Source organism: Labrus mixtus, chromosome 14, assembly GCF_963584025.1.
Source record: "Labrus mixtus chromosome 14, fLabMix1.1, whole genome shotgun sequence".
Lineage (NCBI taxonomy): Eukaryota > Metazoa > Chordata > Actinopteri > Labriformes > Labridae > Labrus > Labrus mixtus.
Window position 1 is genome coordinate 28834723 of NC_083625.1, and position 19059 is coordinate 28853781.

Consider the following 19059-nt stretch of genomic DNA (forward strand, 5'->3'; position numbering starts at 1 on the left):
TTTTTTTTATAGCAAAACATATTTTATTTATAAATGTCAAAATCAACTTTACAGTATATACACAGCAGGTCACTTTACAAACCATATTTAACATGTATAACACAAGCATTGTTTTAGCACATTATTTTCTTTGTAAACATATACTCTTGTCCCAGTGCAGTACATTAGATAATCAGCAGAAACTTTGAGCAATCCAATGCTGCTTTTGACATTACTGATTGTTAGAGCTCTGTCTCCTTTATTTTACATTTGTCTGAAGTTTGTCCCAGAGTTTGAGGTTGAGAGGTATGCTCTTTATTTTCACACTCCAATGTTGTCATTGCAGCTGTGTTAATCACTGAGGTGATCACTGTTGGTTCCTCTATGACATATGGTGTGAATGCTGTGTTGAAGAGCCCTGTGTGACAGAAAAAATATTTTTCAATCAGAAACAGGTTCATTCTTTCCATGTGTGCCTTGTTCCTGTGGAAAAAAATGTGTAACCAGATAATGATTGCCTACTTTTAAAATCTAGCATGCTCATATTGAAAGTGGGAAATAAAATGAGGTGGGAATGATTTAGGAAGAAGGTTTTCTTTGAAAATGAAAGCAGTGGATAGTAGTCAAATTGTTTGTTTTCAAAATCACAATGTGTTGGGCACTTTGTTCATCAACTCGAATACAATAATCCATTAGACAGGTTGCAAATATATTTACCAATTAAAATGTTACAAATCATAAAATAATGTCGATTTAATTCAATGTTAAAAAATGTGAAATTACTGAAAGTTTGGAATTTATCTTCAAAATACTGTTAAGTTGACTTTAAATCAGATTCCTTAATGTGAGGAAATAATGTTCCTTAGTGAGCATTGAGCACATGCTGTTCACACAGTTGAGGTTTAATATGTCTTCAAAGCTTTAATTATTTAATAACCTCAAGATGAAAAATGACCCCACTTTATCAATATTTTAAACACTGGAGTAGAAGGAACTAGATCTTTGCAGTTATATTACTCAGTTGGCGTGAATGTTATTTTCAGTACATTTCCGTCTTCCTGCAGAAGCCATAAAAGGAGTGCTGAGTCATGTGCATACCTCTGCGCCTTTGTCCTTGGGTGTTCCTCTCTTCCTGGCTTGTTTTCGATTTGCTGCTGTCCTCTGAGGGATCAGAATCTTCATTCTCTGCAACAATAAAAACTGTCATATATATATATATATTTAACACATTAAAAAATAAAGTACTTGTAGCTCTGTTGTATATGTCATACATCATTTTACAGCTTTTCTCAGCCATCACACCAGCACAAAGGTTATGTTTCAGTCATTGTTGTCTTTAAAGTTTAAAACTATCAGCAGCTATAGTCCAGGTTATTGATTAGATGATTCGATAGATGCCCTGAAGAAATCATAATATTCTGCTCTGCTCACCTCTCTTCCATACGATGTGAGCTCTCCTCAGTTTGATGGCGAAAAATATCACAACCACCAGAAGACAGAGTATCAGAAATGTCACAAGAAAGACCAATAACCATGAACTTCCTGCCGTTCCTGCCTGCATCTTTGGGTTGTTAGAGCTCACTGTGAATGGAGAGAATTCTGGTGCTTAGTTTAGGAAAACCTTAATCACTCTTGAATACAATTACTTCGGTTTATGTGCATATTAATAGACTGTGATATCATTTTATCCCCAGAGAATGTTGTCTTAAGTTTCATCTATGCAAACACATGGGACCTTCAAACAGTGTAAATTTACCTGTTCTATTTCCCTCCGTTTGGTTTTGGGATGTGCTCTCCTCTGTTGTCTTGGCAACAGATATCCAGCCTTCAAGAAGAATCAAGGAGAAAGATTCAGTCATTGACACAGGCCTAAAGAAACTGCTGCAGCCTTTATCAACCATCCTTTCCAAATGGAACAGCTCATTGTAGCAATTATTTGTGGCCACTAGATGGCATCACACACACACAGACAGTTTCTGTAATCCTATGCACTGCTCAACATACCTGATGTGCTTGTTGCATTACTGTCAGAGTCGTTCCTCCTCCTGGTTGAGAGAGATGATGTCCCTGAGTCATCTGAAAGAAGCGGGGATCATTTTAAAATAACTTTCATTGAAATATAAAAGTTAAGAAAGGTAAGTCTTTAGAGACTTTAGAGAAAAACTCCTTGTTATCTGCAAAGTGAAACTTTTTGTCTCCAAAGTGATTCTCTGTCTTCTTTACATTAAAATACCTCCGGCGTCAAACATTGCAGTTTTCAACGACCTAAACTCTGAGGGGATGCTTTGTTTATTTCAGAAAAAAACGTTTCACATGCATCAAGCTCTCAATCCTCTGAATTAATGAACTCTGAGTTTCACAACACACCGAGAGACTTCCGTCACAGGAAACAGATCTGGTGGTATCATAAGTACGGTGGTTGTAAAGCACATGATCTAAATACAATCTTAACACAATATACTGTATGTGTAGTTTCCATCTATGGTTATTACAGGTTGTGATCAGAATCATACATTTATAACACAAAGTAATAAATAAAGGCATGTAGTATTGGCATAAGCCTTTCAGAGCTTATCTAAATGTGTTTATATGAACAATATTAAAAGTGCACTATGGAGTTTTTTTTTAGAGAAATTTGAAAGTTGTAGAAGTGTACAGATTCTGTGGTATATGTTCATAACTCTAAACACAAGCTATCCTCAGAGGAACATTTGGTCCCTATAACACTGTTTGAAGATATAATTATACGCGAGAAGTTCTGTTGGGGGGTCCTCAAGAGTGAAAGTGTAACTCTTCCGCTTTTTAATACCAAACAGTGTTCCAGGGAAACATTTTATACATATTCTGACCCCCAACTGTCCGGTTGAGAGACGACTGACTCTACCAAGTGAGTCACAGCCGCCCCTTTAATCATGTACAGTATACCTGTTCTGAGGTTTTCCATGACTTGTTTTCAAGATTCAGTCCCTTGTTTTACATCTCTACTCAAGACATTCTTTTATAAAAATGCTTTTACTCTGTGATTTCGGTAATTGTTCTTATTTTTATTTTATTAGTCTGATGTTTTTTTTTGCCTGCTTGTTTACTCTCTGCCTGTTGCTTTAATTGTCTCTCTGCTTTTATTTTCTGTTGTAAAGCACTTTGTTACTTATATAGAAAAGTGCTATACAAATAAAGTATTATTATTGTTTTTTAGTGTGCTGTATGAATAAAGTCACTTCACTTGACTGAAAGGTTTTGTCAGTTTGACTGTTTCATTAGTATCATTTCAAAAACCGTTCTTCTCACCCGAAGTGCTGAGAGGTGAGCCGGTGGTTGACACAGTGCTTCCTGTCGCTGGAGAAGTTGATAACCTTATAGGGTGGTCAGATGTTGCCCCTGTCACATCCGTTGTTCTGGACCTGCTACTGGTTCTCATCACCTCTGTGGGCTCTGGAGGGCGCTCTGTGGGTGAGCTGGTTGTGGTTGAATAGGGGAATTTTGCTGCTGTGACCGAGAGAGAGAGAGAGTCATATTTTATTCTTAAGGAAGAGGCAGTATTTAGTTAATAATAAATCAGGTTCATGCTGACATTTGATCAATCACACGTCTATTTTTAAAATACAGGCAACATGACTATTTACAGGGAAAAAGGAAATGTAACGGGGCTTTTTTGTTTTATGGTCAAGCTCCACGGTTTCGTCAAGCTGTTGACACAACTCATGAGAAAAAAAACCCTCCCACTGCTTCCCCAGTTTTGTGACAACACAACTACTCTTTCCCAGTTCCTCATATAAGCAGAAGAAAATCTAAGTAAACACATTTTGGTTGTGAAATATTCACTTGTACTTCTCTGTCAGTGAATATATGACTATATATGAATATATTTGACAAAGACGGTCAAATGTGAGAGATACATAGACAGAGTGACCGACAGAAGAACTACATAGCACTCACCGTCTCGTCCGATTTTCACAAAGTTCATCAGAGGCTGTGAGGGCAGAGCTGGATGTCGAACGAGGCATTTCACTGTGACTCTCCTGTTCGGCGGGATAATGGTCATCGTATCCATAGAGACATATGTTTTATCTTCATGAAGAACTTGGGCATGAGCTGTGGAACAGGACATTTGTCATAAGTGACATTTCTTATCTCTAATTATGTTTGTTGTCATTTCAATTTATTACAGCTAAAACATTCATTTTGTCTCTTAATGAGTGAGGATAATTGTTTTTGTAAGTTTGTGTTCTTCACCACATATTCAAACTTCATAACAAAGTGCTATGTGTTCAAAATAATGTGTCCAACCATACACACACATGTCCATACATTCTTTATAGCCTAAATGCACAAAACTTCAGGATAAAATGAAACACAAATAGAATAAAGTGTGAGTATAAATTCAAGTCAAAACCTTTCTGGTTACTTCGCTTCACTACTTAATTACAATGAAGCTTTTGCCATTTATTCTTAACATAAATTATTCCCAGCGTACCCTGAAATTCAGGCCCATTGTTGAATTTCCAGTAGATCTGAGGAGGGTGGTTGTTCCCTTCAGCTGTGCACTTTACCACAGTCCTTCCTTCATGCTTTGCTACATTCATTTTGGGATGACCTTGAAAAGAAAGACAGCACATTTCAAGTTAACCTGTTCTAAATGATCAAGCAGAAAATAGTAGGATGAGTTGAACGATTTCCTTTAATATTTTTGTTTTTGATTTTAGTATCTACAATGGACGTTGGCAAGCAAGGGCAACCAACCCGCAGCAACTTACATTACATTACATGTAGCAAATTCAGAAACACTAGTCTTCAAAAGTCAAAGCAAAAGTCACAAAAAATCCAACGACTGAAATGGGCAGTAAACTCAACCTCCTGATGGTCCAGAGCTCAAATGGCTGGGTTTTTTCTCTCTCTCTCTTTCTTACTATTATATATTTAAATACAGCTTGTTAATTTGAATCTTAAAAAGTATGTATATAAAAAATTAAGACGATGATGAAAATGGCCAACAGTCACTCTGTGAGTGGTTACACAAATGTTGGCATCAAAGTCTTATTCAAGGGGAAACGTGAAGGGGGGATGGTTCGAAAACGGTTAGCCCTGTAGCTAGCTCCAGGTAGATTCCAGGCCAGATTGGCTTTAAATGTCATTGTTCATGTTTTTGCATAGCGTTTTATGTTAATACAATTGTTTTTTTGGCTTTTGCAGCACATTTCCTTCATTTGCAGCATGTTTCAGTTGTACCATTTGTTTTGGACTTTTCCATATTCTTTTTAATTAAAATCATGCTTTTCCCAATGTAAGATGTTTTGGATGTTGCAAAGTTGCAGGTTGACTGCACTTGTCGGCCACTTTAAAAATGTCCCCAGCAGTGCAGAATGAGTTCATCTTTTTATATAAAACTAACAGTACAAAAAATAATCTGCAGTTCTTTTTCATTTCGGAAGACTCTGGTATGGTTTGTTGGAATAAAGGCCTCACTGTCACACCCCCCCAGAGAGTGCATGGTCTCTTGGATATCTTTGTCTATAAGTTGTGACTGAATTAATGACAGAGTTAAACTCACCTATAACAGTGACCTCCACCTTCTTCTCTGTCGGGTGCTGACCGTACTGAGAGCATGTGTAGATACCTCCATCCCTAAAGGTGACACTGGAAATACTGATAGTGAATTCTGACTCAGACAGTTTGGTGATGGTGTAGCGTTTGTCCTTCAAAGCTGGGGAGTGAGGGGAAAAAAGATCAATATTCTTAATAAGAGTATGAGTTAAAAAAACATCTGATCATTTAAGTTACTAGTTGTAGAACATTTGTTACTGTAATTAAGGGGGGAAAAAACCTACTTTCTTCACCTTTATTATGACTGAAGAACATGATGAATCCGTCAGGGTTCTTCCACTCCACGTTTGTCAGGTGAGCGTCAGTGATTGGGCACCTCAGGTGAACTGTTTGACCGTATTTCACAGCCAAACGCTGCCACACGCCAACTGAAACTGTAAACGAATCAATAAGAACATTGATATCTAAATCATTCTCAATCATCAACAACATGGGGTTAAATAAAACATGTAGCATTTCACAGATTGACATCTTTTCCAGACATTAACCCCTCACAAAGAAATGACTGGACGTCTATTTATCTCAAGTCAGGAGCCTTTAAGTCTGTTTTTTTTATTGTCCTGAGGTGTCCGAAGTGGAAGCTCCACTTATCACTCATCTGTTCGCCTCTTTGCCTCCCACCCGCATGTTTTATTTTCTCTGTATGTGTGTGTGTGTATTTCTGTAGGCTAAGTGCAGAGGTGGTGTGAATTGGTAATGGGGTATGCAGCTTTGAAGCATGAGCCCCCTGTCACACATCGGATACATGTCAATGAGACAGGAAGTTGTGTGGTCTGACCAAAAGAGAAAGTAACAACATTTGTAAGAGACATTTTAAACTTCTGTGGGTTGTTGGGAGGACCTTGGGTACTTTTTCTTTCCTATGGGGGTCAGAATGGCGAGCTGTTTGGAAAATGTGAAAAACAAAAATGTGATGGAACACTGACACCAGGGGGGAGGGGGAGGGGGGGTGAGGTCACACATACAGTAGGAAACAGTATCAGACTTACTGAAGGACATGACACTGACATATGGCAGATAGCTCAAAGTTTAGTTCAAACAGATTAAAATAAAGTACTTTATACATAGTTCATCATTTTAAATTCTAAATGAAGTTAACAGTTTATAAAAAGAATAAGTCGGCTACACGTTAAAGCTACTCTCTTTCAGGGTTAGGGTTAGAGCCTCCTACAGCCTATTTTCATTCCTCCATTCATCCTTAATCACTCGCAAGTTTTACCCACATTTAGGACATAAACTACTATAACATGTCTTGTTTTTTATAAATATCACGAGGATCTGTTCTAGGAAAGGGCTACGGTCTTATTAACATTTAATTAATAACATATACAGACATCTACAGAGTCCCTCTGCACCTTTAAGAAAAAGCTAAAGACCCAGCTCTTTCATGAATACCTACTAACTTAATGATGATGGTCTCCATATTATTGATGATGATGATGATGGTAATGACGATGGTTTTTGTTTGATAACGATGACTTATAAGATGGTTTCTATACTGATTAGAGCTCTCAAGAACTGCCCTCAATGTTGTGCTTTGCCTCTGGTCACTTCCTGTCAGCACCTGTGTGTCCAATCAGACTCAAAGCTGATCGTTTGCTCTTACTGACATTGTTCCTTTTTCTAGATCCTTGCTTGTGTTGTACTTACTCTCTGATGTATGTCACTTTGGATAAAAGCGTCTGCTAAGTGAATTGTAGAATTGTAGAATATAGAAGCGCAAGAAAAAACTGTATGCAGAGGGAGGCAGAGAGAGAGAGCCGAGGATTAATGAAGTATTAACATAGAGTACCTACAGTGTATTTGTTATTTTCAAAGAAAGTTAAGCAGGGACACTAAGAAAAAGCTAAACAGATAAACAAGTGACTTCACTTACTAAATAACTGTCCCAGAAAAATAAATCTGAATAAAATCATAGTGAGAAGAAGAGGAAGGTTTCATCACAGACAAAAAAAACGGATCAGGCTTTTACATCGAAAAGCGGACTGGAAGTCATCTTTTTATTTTTAGTGATTCTACAGATGTAGTCATGTTGGCTGCATGTTGTGTGTCACATAATACAATAAAATAAAGTTCTCTCTCTGCAACTCATTGCACCTCAGAATGCGAGCAGTCGGGAACTATACTCATGTTCTCGTTCATCAGAATGTTTAAGTGTCTGACTGTCTAAGCAACATGTCTGCAACCAAAACATCCCCAGAGTCGCTCTGATTGGATAGTTACCTGCAAGTTAACCCTGATAGGTTGTTTGATTCAGACCTGCTAAGTTAATAAAAAGTATATACAAAGCAGGGCTCTCCCAGAAACAGATCAGACATCACTTCAAGTTTATAATGTTTGACATGCAATGATTAAAAGACACATTTTAAATAAAATTATTTTTATTTAGTGTCTCTTTAAATGAGAAGAATAAGAGAATTAAATACAATAAAGTGAGACAAAACATGTGGAAATTGGATGAGAATCCCATTTAAGCTTCAATTCATTAAGGTACTGATAAACACATCAAAAGCTACTCAGATTAACATTACACAATACACAACTTGCAACCATTAAATTGGCCGAGTTTGTTGTTTGAAGGTTAATTTCCACTGTCAGATTTTAAAGCATCAGAACATTCTCAGGTGTAATGATCATCTTCAGTTCATAGTAAAGTAAATCTAAAGGGACTCACCGTGTACGAGCAACATGAAGACATAGAGCTGCAGCTTCTGCTTCATCTTTGACACTAACAATCACACTTCACTCTGGCTCATTTCCTCATCTCTACGTCTACTTGTACTCTGCTGAGGGACCTTCCATGACATCACAGCCCGTGGTTTCCACAGACGTTTTTTATTCATGTGATGCCTACAGTAAAAGTAAAAGGTCTTAAGGTCAGGTTTCATACATATGAGCACCTTTTCTGTGAAACTGAATGATTTAGTAACATTCACACAACAACCTTTAAATAATGTTACAGTATTATTGGATGTTCATACTAAAAGTAATTCTGAGCTACAGACTGCTCTGAATACTGGATTTCTCTTCTTCTTTTTTGTGTTGTGGTTTTACATTTTTAATTAGGTGCAATAGAGTGACAAACTGGTGACATATACACAACAAATGAGGCACACAAAACAATCAGACAAGGTCAGGACAACAACTACAAAATACAGTAAAAAAAAAAATCAATAAAAAAATAAATAAAGAAGGCAAAATACTAAGACATCAATAGACACACATCAGAATGCAGCATACATTTAATGCAGCCTATATTATTATTGTCATGCCCCTCCCTCCTGAGCATCCTCCGCAACAAAAATAGCTCTGTGGTGATTCATTTGGGTGGTATGACAGAGTGTATGTGTGTGTGTGTGTGTGTGTGTGTGTGTGTGTGTGTGTGTATTTGAGAGAGGAAAGAGTGGTATATAAAATAATAAAAAAGGAGGAAACAGGGACAACATATAATACTAATGATGATGACATGTCTTAAGATGGAATGGAAGTAACATGTAGCCGAAAACTTTGGAAGAAGGGAAAAACAATAATTCTTTAATAATTGTGGAATTTCTTTATACTGACACTGCTTCACAAACACACTGGACACCAGCTCAACCAACCCCTGTGTCCTGAAAGACAAAAATGACCGTTTGTGTCAGTGGAGTCTGATGGGTTTAAAAAAAAACCATATGAATAACTGTTTCTGGTTTTTAAAAAGAGATCTCTGTGGGGATCTTTTCTTGTCATTTTGTCAAAAACTTCAACATGTGGGCATGTCAGTGGAAAAAAAACAACAACAAGATGTTTTAGAGGAACAGCCTGAGCTTGCTCCAAGATAATGTTGCAGGTATTAATGTCTGTTTTGCTTCTGCCAACATGATGCAATCAACCAGAGCGATCACAAAATCTACAAGTCGTTTTAAAAGAAAATCTCCAAAAATAGGACCCATATCCTAAACCAATGCAGGTTTTAAGACTAAAGACAGATCTTCAGAAGATTTGATAAAGTAATCTCTCTGTTAATTAAAAAGCAGTGTTTTGTCATCACATCTAATAACTGCTATGGTCTATGTTAGTAATAAATGTAAAAGTCTGTTTGATGTGGTTAAGGTGCAGACGCAGCAGTATGGCTTCAGTTTGTGAAGGAGGGTGAGTCACGTTACCAGGTGGTAGAAGACATGCATAATAAACTCTAATCAACACTTATAAAAGATTTTAAAGTAACTATGAAGATGATCTTTAAGGTAATTATCAATACAAAATAGTTTTATTCATGTGTCCACTCTCTTCTGCTTCTGAAGGACAACTTGAATCCATCATGAGCACAGCTCTAGCAACACTTAGCAAACTGCACCATGTGCCACATTTATCATTTCACACACACAGTGATGACAGAGGCGGCCATGACAGGTGTCAACATGTCTGTGAGGGTCTAAGGCACTAAATTGGCACTAATATACTACTAAATTGTAGTATACAAAAATGAATACAGTCAATTATGTCTCAAATTTAACTCAACATATACCAGTGATCAAAACATTTTATGGACATATTTCTGCTTTTCATGATTTCATGGCAGATTTTGTCATGTTTTCTTCATGTTTCCAATTAATTGATATGTAAAACTTGACTTGAGGGCCACGTTGAGGGTTGATGGGAGCCTCATGTGGCCAACAGGCCGCCAGTTGCCCACAAGGTCACTCAAAACAAGGTTTTTAAAGTATAAAAACATTTGGAAATAATTTCAGGTTCAATATGTTACCTGCACTTTTTATGTGTACATGATAGCACCTTTAAAATAATATACAACAACTACATACGACTTCATATCATATCAAACATTTTGACATATCAATAAGGAGATGGTTCACTCCAACTAAGTTAGGCCTCATTATGGTTTTATTAAAACAACGACCTTTATAGGCAGATTAATTCAACATGTTGAGTATGCTGTTTATTTACAGTTGTTAGCATCACTGCTAATTAAGCAGCCAAGCATGCACCAGTTTGAAAGCAAAAGGTGTTAATAATCTGCCATTCTTACCACTTACATTCAAAAAATTCACCTTTACACTGAGGAGAGCCTGTTGCTATTTCTGTCTCTAATCTTAGTTTTTGGTCAAGGTTTTCTTTTTTCTCTCCAGGTTGAGAAGATGCAGACTTAAAGGGAATTTGAAGTCTGATTTAGAGCTCCCTGTTACTCTGCCAGCTGATTGGCTCATTAAGGATTGTGCAGCAGCTTGAAGCAGATTATGACCAGGTTACGTCATTTCCCTCTTTTATAATCGTGATTTAATCAAATCACAAAGCTTGAACTGAAAAGTTACCATTTCAATTTAAGTGTTTTCAAAATGTGCACAGTCCAGAGCAGAGCAGTTTCTTGTTTTCGGGTTTAAAGCAAACACTCATGATTATGGAAAGTTCAATGATTGTATTGGTAGTTTTTGTTCCATTTTCTCTCCCATTTTCTCCTCTACTCTGATAAAAGAACGCTGCAAGGAGCCGCATTTGTCAAGCTACGTTACATCCTGTCTTTCTGCATCAAATAATTAATAAAAACAAAACTTAATTCTTTATAACTTTTTAGTTTGTTCCATGTTCCATCTGTTAGGAGGAGGCAGGGTTTATGACCTATACTGCAGCCAGTCAGCAGGGGAAGCTGTTGCACCTTCCATCATGTACAGTCTATGGTGCCCTAACAGACTGTTTCATTACGATGCATTGTTTCACTAATGAAACATTAAGATGAGAATACATGTAATGATCTGCTGTGCTGTCCCTGTGTGTCTGTCCAGTGTGAGAACCAAGACACAACAAAACATCCTCATTCAGTGAGATGACTAGTCACACCCATAGACTGTATATAACAGTCAGTGGTCACATCTGAGCTTTTAATCTGAAGTGTTTTTTTTTTTATAAATGACCATTAATCCTCAGAAAGCAAATGGAAAGTAAAGTAAATCTAAATCGAATACCTAATCACACACAAAGTCTTAATACATCAACAAAGTGAACAACTACTCAAGAAACACAAACCTTCTAAAACTCAATGTTTCTGTGGCCACACCAAAACAAGTGTTGGAAACTAAAATGTAAACTTTTAATTGTTGGTAATTTATGACTGTGACAATCAAACTGTGAGATAATAAAATCTAGTTTCCTGTAAACCGCCTCTTAGCAGGTTGGCTTCCTCCAACTGAAATCTAATCTGTGGCAGACACGAGGCTATTCCTTAAACTCACATATTTAATTGTTCATATAGTCTGCATTATTTACAACCACATGATTAACATGTCAATATAAACTGTAACGCTACCTGCATCTGAAAAAAATAAACATCTTTCTCTCTCTTTGTGTTTCATGAGGATCCAAGATGCTAAAAGATTGATTGGAAGACAATTTGATGATCGCACACTTCAGTCTGAAGTAGAGCACTGATCATTCTATATGATCCTTTAAAGTGGACTCCCTGAAGTGAAGCCAGAAAAAAACATGATGTTGGTCAAAGGAGAGAAAATTATCAAAGAAAGTCATTTTCTGCAATCATATCTTATAGTGTTGTTATTATTCAGCGGCTACTCGGCTAAAACCTTTTTTTTTTTTTTATCTCTGTGGTGCAACCAAATATTAGATTTAATATCAAACTGACTAGTTTCAATAATTTGTTAAGTTTGTATATTTAGAGTGAACATTTCATAAATGATGACTAAAATATGTTGTTTGTGATGATTCAGGCTTGATCATAAAACACAGATGTTGTCTCAGTGATGTCACCCGTTGGTTTCTGAAGCGGACTTTTGAAGCCCATCGATGCCAGTAACCCCCTCCCATGACATTAACTGTTCCGACAAATATAGTTTTTGTAGCAGGCTGTAAACTTGTTTATTTCTGCTGTAAAAATGGGCACGTTTGAAAGGTTGTGTATTTGACTTCTGGGTCTTTTCCCGCCAGCCTCAAGTGGACACTGAAGGAACTGCACTCTGCATTGGCTTCATTTTTCAACACCCGAGGTTGGCGCTTGGGTTTTTACTTATGAAGTGAACACACTCACACACACACATGCAAACACACACACACACACACACACACACACACACACACACAATAGGCATAGTAATAGGGGAATATTGGGCTTGAAATTATTATGTCCAGTAGTTTTTGTTTTGATTTGTTTCATAGCTGAAGTTATGACATAACTGTTGTTTTTAATGACCAACAGTTGCAGGCAAACTCCTGTTCACTGTCTAAATTGCACAAATATGTTGCCAAAGTTTAGGTACCATAAACATTTCATGTTTGCAGGAGTTTGGCTGCATTTTTTTTCAAAAGCTTGAGTTCCTTTTAGCATTGATCATTAAAAATAGAGATTTTATCATTCTAAAATGCAGATATGGATGCAGATGTGATCCTGATTCAAAGCTTGTAATGGGTCTTCTGTTTACTGGAGGTGAGGTTCTTGTCACAGGGTTGGGAATGTGCTGGAGGTTGTCCTTCATGGCGCCCAGAAATCCTGCTGACACCCCTGACACTCACACTTAAGTTTCATATAAACAGCCTAGAATTAGCAAGATGAATTTAGAGGTGAAAGATGTTGGGAGTTTTCAAACCATGATATGAAGTATTTTATACTTACAGTACTGAGCCTTTACATAATGTACAAGATGAAAGGTAGAATAATGTGTTTGAGATTAATTCCCTCAAAGCAGCACATCATACTATCTAAAGCAGTGCTTCATGATACATGACTCGTGCAGATTTAAAGGCTTTATATGTGATTTTTTGATCCAGCAGATGTCGCCCTTGAGCACCAGCATGAAACCAAAACAACTCTCGCTGCATTGTTGTGTTGTTAATCAGTGAGTACAGTATGTTCTTCTTCTTTTCTCTAGTCCCTCAATTAAACAACTTTTATACACGAGGGGAGGAGTCAGCCGGCCGTCCGGGCGATGTAAACAAAGTGAAGATAGGACTCTGAAAACTCTGAAAACATCACAGACAGTGGGACTCGGGTGTTACACCCATTGTAGACAGTCATGTTCTCCTTTCACAAATGATCACTATGACATAATGGGATTACTTCACCGTGACTGAGACTAGAGTAAATTCAGACTGATAAGTATGCTCAGCTTCTGTGAAAGCAGATCATCTGTTCTCACAGAAACATGAAGCAGGGATGATCGGCAAAGGACAAAAGCAGCAAAATAACTTCTTTACAAGTAAAAGATTTTAATCAGTGCCTTTGACGTTAATAACTGGCTGCTGATAAAAAATTACAAGAATGAAATGGATACCCATTTCACTGTAAGGACCTCATGCTTTAGGAATGACCATCGTAAAAGATGTAAGAATCATAAATAAAGTGACAACCAACCAGGATCATAGGCAGTCGCAAATCTCACTGACAAAGGTTATTTTTTAGTTACGTTAAGTTATGCAGATTAACATTTCAAGACTGAATATCAAATTCCAGTAAACGTTTGGAAGTATCACATCCCTGGTGACGTTTGTTTTGAATTAAATATGTGAGATCCTTCATCAAATGATCATGCTGCATTAATATATTTACATGATTGATTTGAATGTTCATGAAGTCCCTGTGTGTTATTATTTTATGGTGAGCATCATAATGTGGCCTGGAAGTCATTGAGACTTATTCATTTGTTAATGATGATCAAAAGGAATTCATAATAAACCCTGCATTCATTCATGCACCAATCGAAGCTCTGCCTTTCTGTAAAACGTTACTAAAAATAGACTTTTTAGACCAACATCAGTCAACTATTTAGCATAGTATTTGCTCTAACATATTTCAGTAATCTATCAGCTGAAGCAGAGAATAAAGATGATCACTTTGTTGACAAACGACCATCATGACCCAAAACGAGACAAGTATTGATCAAGAGATAAAATCATCAGTTTCTTTTGAACACAGTGAATGTAGCTGAAAGTGAACCATGGAGGATCACTGCTTCTCTAAATGTTAAAGCTGCAGCCTGTCATGAGCCTCCATGCCATTTGTTCACCCACAAAGTCCCCGGATGTCAACATCAGAAAGAGAGAGTGAATGTTACTGTGCCAAAAAGAGGGCTACAGGACATTTATTGAACAACATGACAGAAAACAACACAACAATGGAACATTTTGCACGTTTTGTAGCAGCACTGTGAAAACTAATACAACCTCTTCGATTGAAAAATTGGTCCATACTGAGAACATGTTTTATCCACGGCCTTCACCATCCCAGCCTTCAGAAAGCGCCTCCATTTTCCAGAGCCAACAACATCACAGTGCAGTCTATGAATAGTTCCGATGAGAGGCCAGTGTCTGTTTTCATTGTAGGAACAACAACAGCAAACACCGTCCTCCTATGTGAGAGGTTATTTATCCAAAAATCACACACTGATATGGAAGTGGCCCCGGGGACCGTTGGGGAGTCTTTTACTTGCTCTTGGTCGGTTTCTCCGTCTTCTTTGGGAGGAGGACAGCCTGGATGTTGGGTAGCACGCCTCCCTGAGCGATCGTCACTCCGCCCAGCAGCTTGTTGAGCTCCTCGTCGTTGCGCACAGCCAGCTGGAGGTGGCGGGGGATGATCCGGGTCTTCTTGTTGTCCCTGGCTGCGTTGCCTGCCAACTCCAGGATCTCAGCAGTCAGATACTCCAGCACGGCCGCCAGATACACAGGTGCCCCCGCGCCGACGCGCTCCGCATAGTTCCCCTTGCGCAGTAGTCTGTGGACACGGCCCACCGGGAACTGGAGGCCGGCACGGGAGGACCGGGATTTGGCCTTTGCTCGGGCTTTACCTCCGGTTTTTCCTCTGCCAGACATGATTGTTAAAAAAAAGGAGTAGGTCGAGATTGTTGTCTGATACACACTAGGAGAAAACGCTTTACCCTTTACGTAATACTAAACGCATATAAACCGCACAGTCTCTCCGGATTGGTGGGGTGAAACTGAAACGGACGAGCCAATGGCGCAACGCGTCTTCTTGTAATGACTGTCCGCCGGTGCACTATGCTCCAATCACAAAGAGGGAACGGCACAGGCTCATTTGCACAGTCATGTTATAAATACAGGACAGAAGAGGAGGTGGTATCCAGCGCTGTGTCCCTTCCTATCACTCACAATAGACTGTAAATATATTATATATTCACAGACAGTTAAGAGAAAGAGAAAATGCCTGACCCTGCAGAGTCTGCCCCTGTGCCCAAGAAGGGCTCCAATAAAGGCTGTGATCAAAACACAAAAGAAAGGGGAAAGAAAGCTGTGCTATTTATGTGTATAAAGTGCAGAAGCAGGTGCATCCAGACACGGGAATCTCCTCCAAGGCCATGGGGTATCATGAATTCTTTTGCCAACGATATATTTGAGAGAAGCGTCCCGTCTGGCTCACTACAACAAGCGCTCCACCATCACGTCCAGGGAGGTCCAGACCGCCTGCTGGGCCCGGGAAGCTGGCCAAGCACGCCGTGTCCGAGGGCACCAAGTCCGTGACCAAGTACACCAGTTCTAAATAGAGGCGGACACAGGCTCGACACCAGAAAGTCTGTCACCAAAATCACCGCCAACATGATTCACTGTGTCGGCTGTTTACTCGTTTGTGATTGTGCACCTTTGCCACTGTGGGAGAGAATGAACCCGGGCCTTAATCGTTCAATGTATTGACATTCATCAAAACTGTAGCCTGCTAGTTTGTTTTAAGACGTTGTTTCTGTTTTGTCTAAGCTATAAAACGTTTATAAAATCATTAAATAAAGTGAACGAATGTAAGTCTAACTGCTCTTAAACTGAGCACACCTCATTCGCTTTGCGCCATAGAGTTTTATGCACCTTGGAAAATGACCAGCAGGTATTGTCACAGTTGAATCATGATGAGATTAAAGCTGTAATTAAATATCAGTGTTAACAGTGTAGTCCATTTGATGTTTGTCCTTAAACTTATGGGACTGTCAGGGAATGCATTGTGGCATAAAATCTGAAATTTGGAGTGAACATGCATGGGGGAAAGGGTGCATGTTCGTACACACCAATAATAACTTTTAAAATCACTCATTAACTTCACTCACTGGGCCTCTGCTTAGTATGAAGGAATATCTGGTGTTTCTGTAAATGTCTTTGAAACCCCACTAATAGACATGATTTCAATCTGATGAGATGTGAAAAGCAATATTGTCAAAGTATAATAAGTGTAATAAAATAAAGATTTTGACTGTATGTGAATATAAGCCTATACTTCAAGTTTATGTGCAAATGTTATAAACTGCTGTTGAATTGAGTATTTTAACATATTTGGTTAATAAACACATGTGTAAATAAAGAAGTATTGTGTAAATAAATGCATGTATTACTTTAAAAATATATATGTTGGTGATGATTGCAACTTTTTGTGACCATGGCTACTGGAGATGAACCGACTGTGAAAATCAAGTAAGATTGCCAGTATCAATGTTTAAAATAACTTACTCTCTGTCATTTAAGTGAGCTAAAGTTAACTGTAAGTCAGTTTCTTTAATTTGGACTATTTATAATAAAGTTTGGGGCAGTATGTTAATAAAATAAAAAGTGTTTAAAAAATAACTTCCGGTACAAGTTGTTTTTTTTCAATACTTGAATATCTAGATGGGAGAGGGTGTTACTGAGCATGTGCAGAATGAGTACATGGAAGCCTTTTTGTAAAGTGTTATATCCTGGTGTTGTCATGCAGATCATGTTACCTTCAATGAAAGGAGCAGCTTCAATCAGGAATTAAATGGAATCAAGGTTGTGCCCTGAAGTGATGGTAACAGAAACCAGAGAAAGGGGGGGGGGGGGGGGAGAGAGATAGAGAGAGAGATTTATAAATATATAGAGAGAGAGAGATAGAGAGAGATAGAGAGAGAGAGAGATTTATAAATATATATATAGAGAGAGATAGAGAGAGATAGAGAGATTTATAAATATATATAGAGAGAGAGATAGAGAGAGAGATTTATAAATATATATAGAGAGAGATAGAGAGAGATAGAGAGAGAGAGAGAGAGAGGGGGAGAGAGGGAGAGAAAGAGAGAGAGAGAGAGAGAGAGAGAGAGAGATAGACATAGAGAGAGATATATACATAGAGAGAGAGAGAAAAAGAGAGAGGGAGAGAGACAGAGAGAAAGAGAGATAGAAAGAGAAAGAGAGAGCGAGAAAAAGAGAGATATATGTATTTCTGCACTGATCATCTACAGCCTTACATTCTATGTTTTTTTTTTCTATTTTCATCTTAAGTTATCATCGATCTATCTGCATATATATTTACTGTAAAGAGGAACATTGTGTGTGTGTGTGTGTGTGTGTGTGTGTGTGTGTGTGTGTGTGTGTGCATTTACTGTATGAACCAGCAATCCTGCACAGCTGTTTTTTAGATTCTGTTATTGTACTTGTAAATAGAAATCAACATTTCAAGTGGCTGTGTAAGTGTCTTTTGAGACGTTTGCAGCCAGTGGCAACCTCCTGTTTTAGTGTGTGAATGTGTATGAATGGATGAGTTAATACTGATGGACTCTTTACACAGCAGCCTCTACCATCAGTGTGTGAATGTGTATGAATGGATGAGTTAATACTGATGGACTCTTTACTCAGCAGCCTCTACCATCAGTGTGTGAATGTGTATGAATGGATGAGTTAATACTGATGGACTCTTTACTCAGCAGCCTCTACCATCAGTGTGTGAATGTGTATGAATGGATGAGTTAATACTGATGGACTCTTTACTCAGCAGCCTCTACCATCAGTGTGTGAATGTGGAGTGAATAAGTAAGTGAAACCTGTATGTAGTTAGAGGACGAGAAAAGCGCTAAACATTACAAGCTTGAGTCCATTTTCCATTAACCATTTACTTAAGGCTGCCTTGAAATCCCATACACCCCCCATATTAAAAAATCAATTTTGAACAGCAGAAATAAACATGTTTTCAGCCGGGTTCAAAAGATTGATTTGGTCTGAAAAGTTAATTTCTTTAACATCACATATTGTCAGCATTTATAATACGACGACTGCCATGCATGTGCCTTCAAAAGTCCGCCTCAGAAACCATTGGGTGAGTCGCTTTAGACCACATCCAGGTTTTACATAGTCAAGAGCCTTAAGAGTCCACTTCAGCATTGGTCTCATTTTTCTACACCAGAGCTTGCTGCTGCTTGAGGTGATGTGAAACAATTGCATTGAAACTCATGCATTTAGTAGAAAACAGCTAACACAGTTAGTGACCACTAGGGGGAAAGGGTTTGTTTTGTGTTTAATTGTCATTCTTCCCATGGCATTGGCATGTTTCCCATGCAAATAAAACATATTTGAAATGAATTGAGACACACTGGAGAAAGTTCAAGCTCAAATCCTTTGTGAGCGTGTCAATGCAGTCATATAATCTGCGAGGAACTAATGCAACTGTCTGTAAATGGATAAACTATTGCACAAACACACAGATCTGTCAATGAGTTTTTAGCAGTTAAATCCCCATGATGGCTCCAGATCTGAATG

The 19059-nt window shown here is 38.1% G+C and overlaps 2 protein-coding genes across 7 annotated transcripts in view; both read right to left on the reverse strand.

Moving 5' to 3' along the window:
• Positions 1-19059, reverse strand: part of LOC132988581 (cytotoxic and regulatory T-cell molecule) — a 21130-nt gene continuing 2071 nt past the window's right edge. The window contains exons 1-11 of one of the 6 annotated variants that reach the window (XM_061056047.1): positions 8255-8345; positions 5814-5954; positions 5528-5680; positions 4454-4573; positions 3916-4071; positions 3268-3465; positions 1984-2055; positions 1736-1804; positions 1411-1560; positions 1078-1179; positions 1-397 (exon numbers count right to left, since the gene is read on the reverse strand). In XM_061056047.1, the coding sequence (XP_060912030.1) occupies positions 222-397; positions 1078-1179; positions 1411-1560; positions 1736-1804; positions 1984-2055; positions 3268-3465; positions 3916-4071; positions 4454-4573; positions 5528-5680; positions 5814-5954; positions 8255-8300 (1383 nt within the window). In that variant the 5' untranslated portion in view covers positions 8301-8345 and the 3' untranslated portion in view covers positions 1-221. Of the gene's footprint in view, positions 398-1077; positions 1180-1410; positions 1561-1735; positions 1805-1983; positions 2056-3267; positions 3466-3915; positions 4072-4453; positions 4574-5527; positions 5681-5804; positions 5955-8254; positions 8346-19059 lie in introns of those variants that run through there. The other 5 variants (XM_061056046.1, XM_061056045.1, XM_061056050.1 and 2 more) reach the window with 5 other exon arrangements.
• Positions 14645-15498, reverse strand: LOC132988583 (histone H2A). The gene has a single exon (XM_061056053.1). It carries the CDS (start codon positions 15385-15387, stop codon positions 15001-15003), a length of 387 nt encoding a protein of 128 aa, XP_060912036.1. The 5' UTR covers positions 15388-15498; the 3' UTR covers positions 14645-15000.

What these genes read in the sequence shown, in the direction of transcription:
- LOC132988583 (XM_061056053.1), bottom strand. Translation starts at nt 15,387, where the DNA reads ATGTCTGGCAGAGGAAAAACCGGAGGTAAAGCCCGAGCAAAGGCCAAA.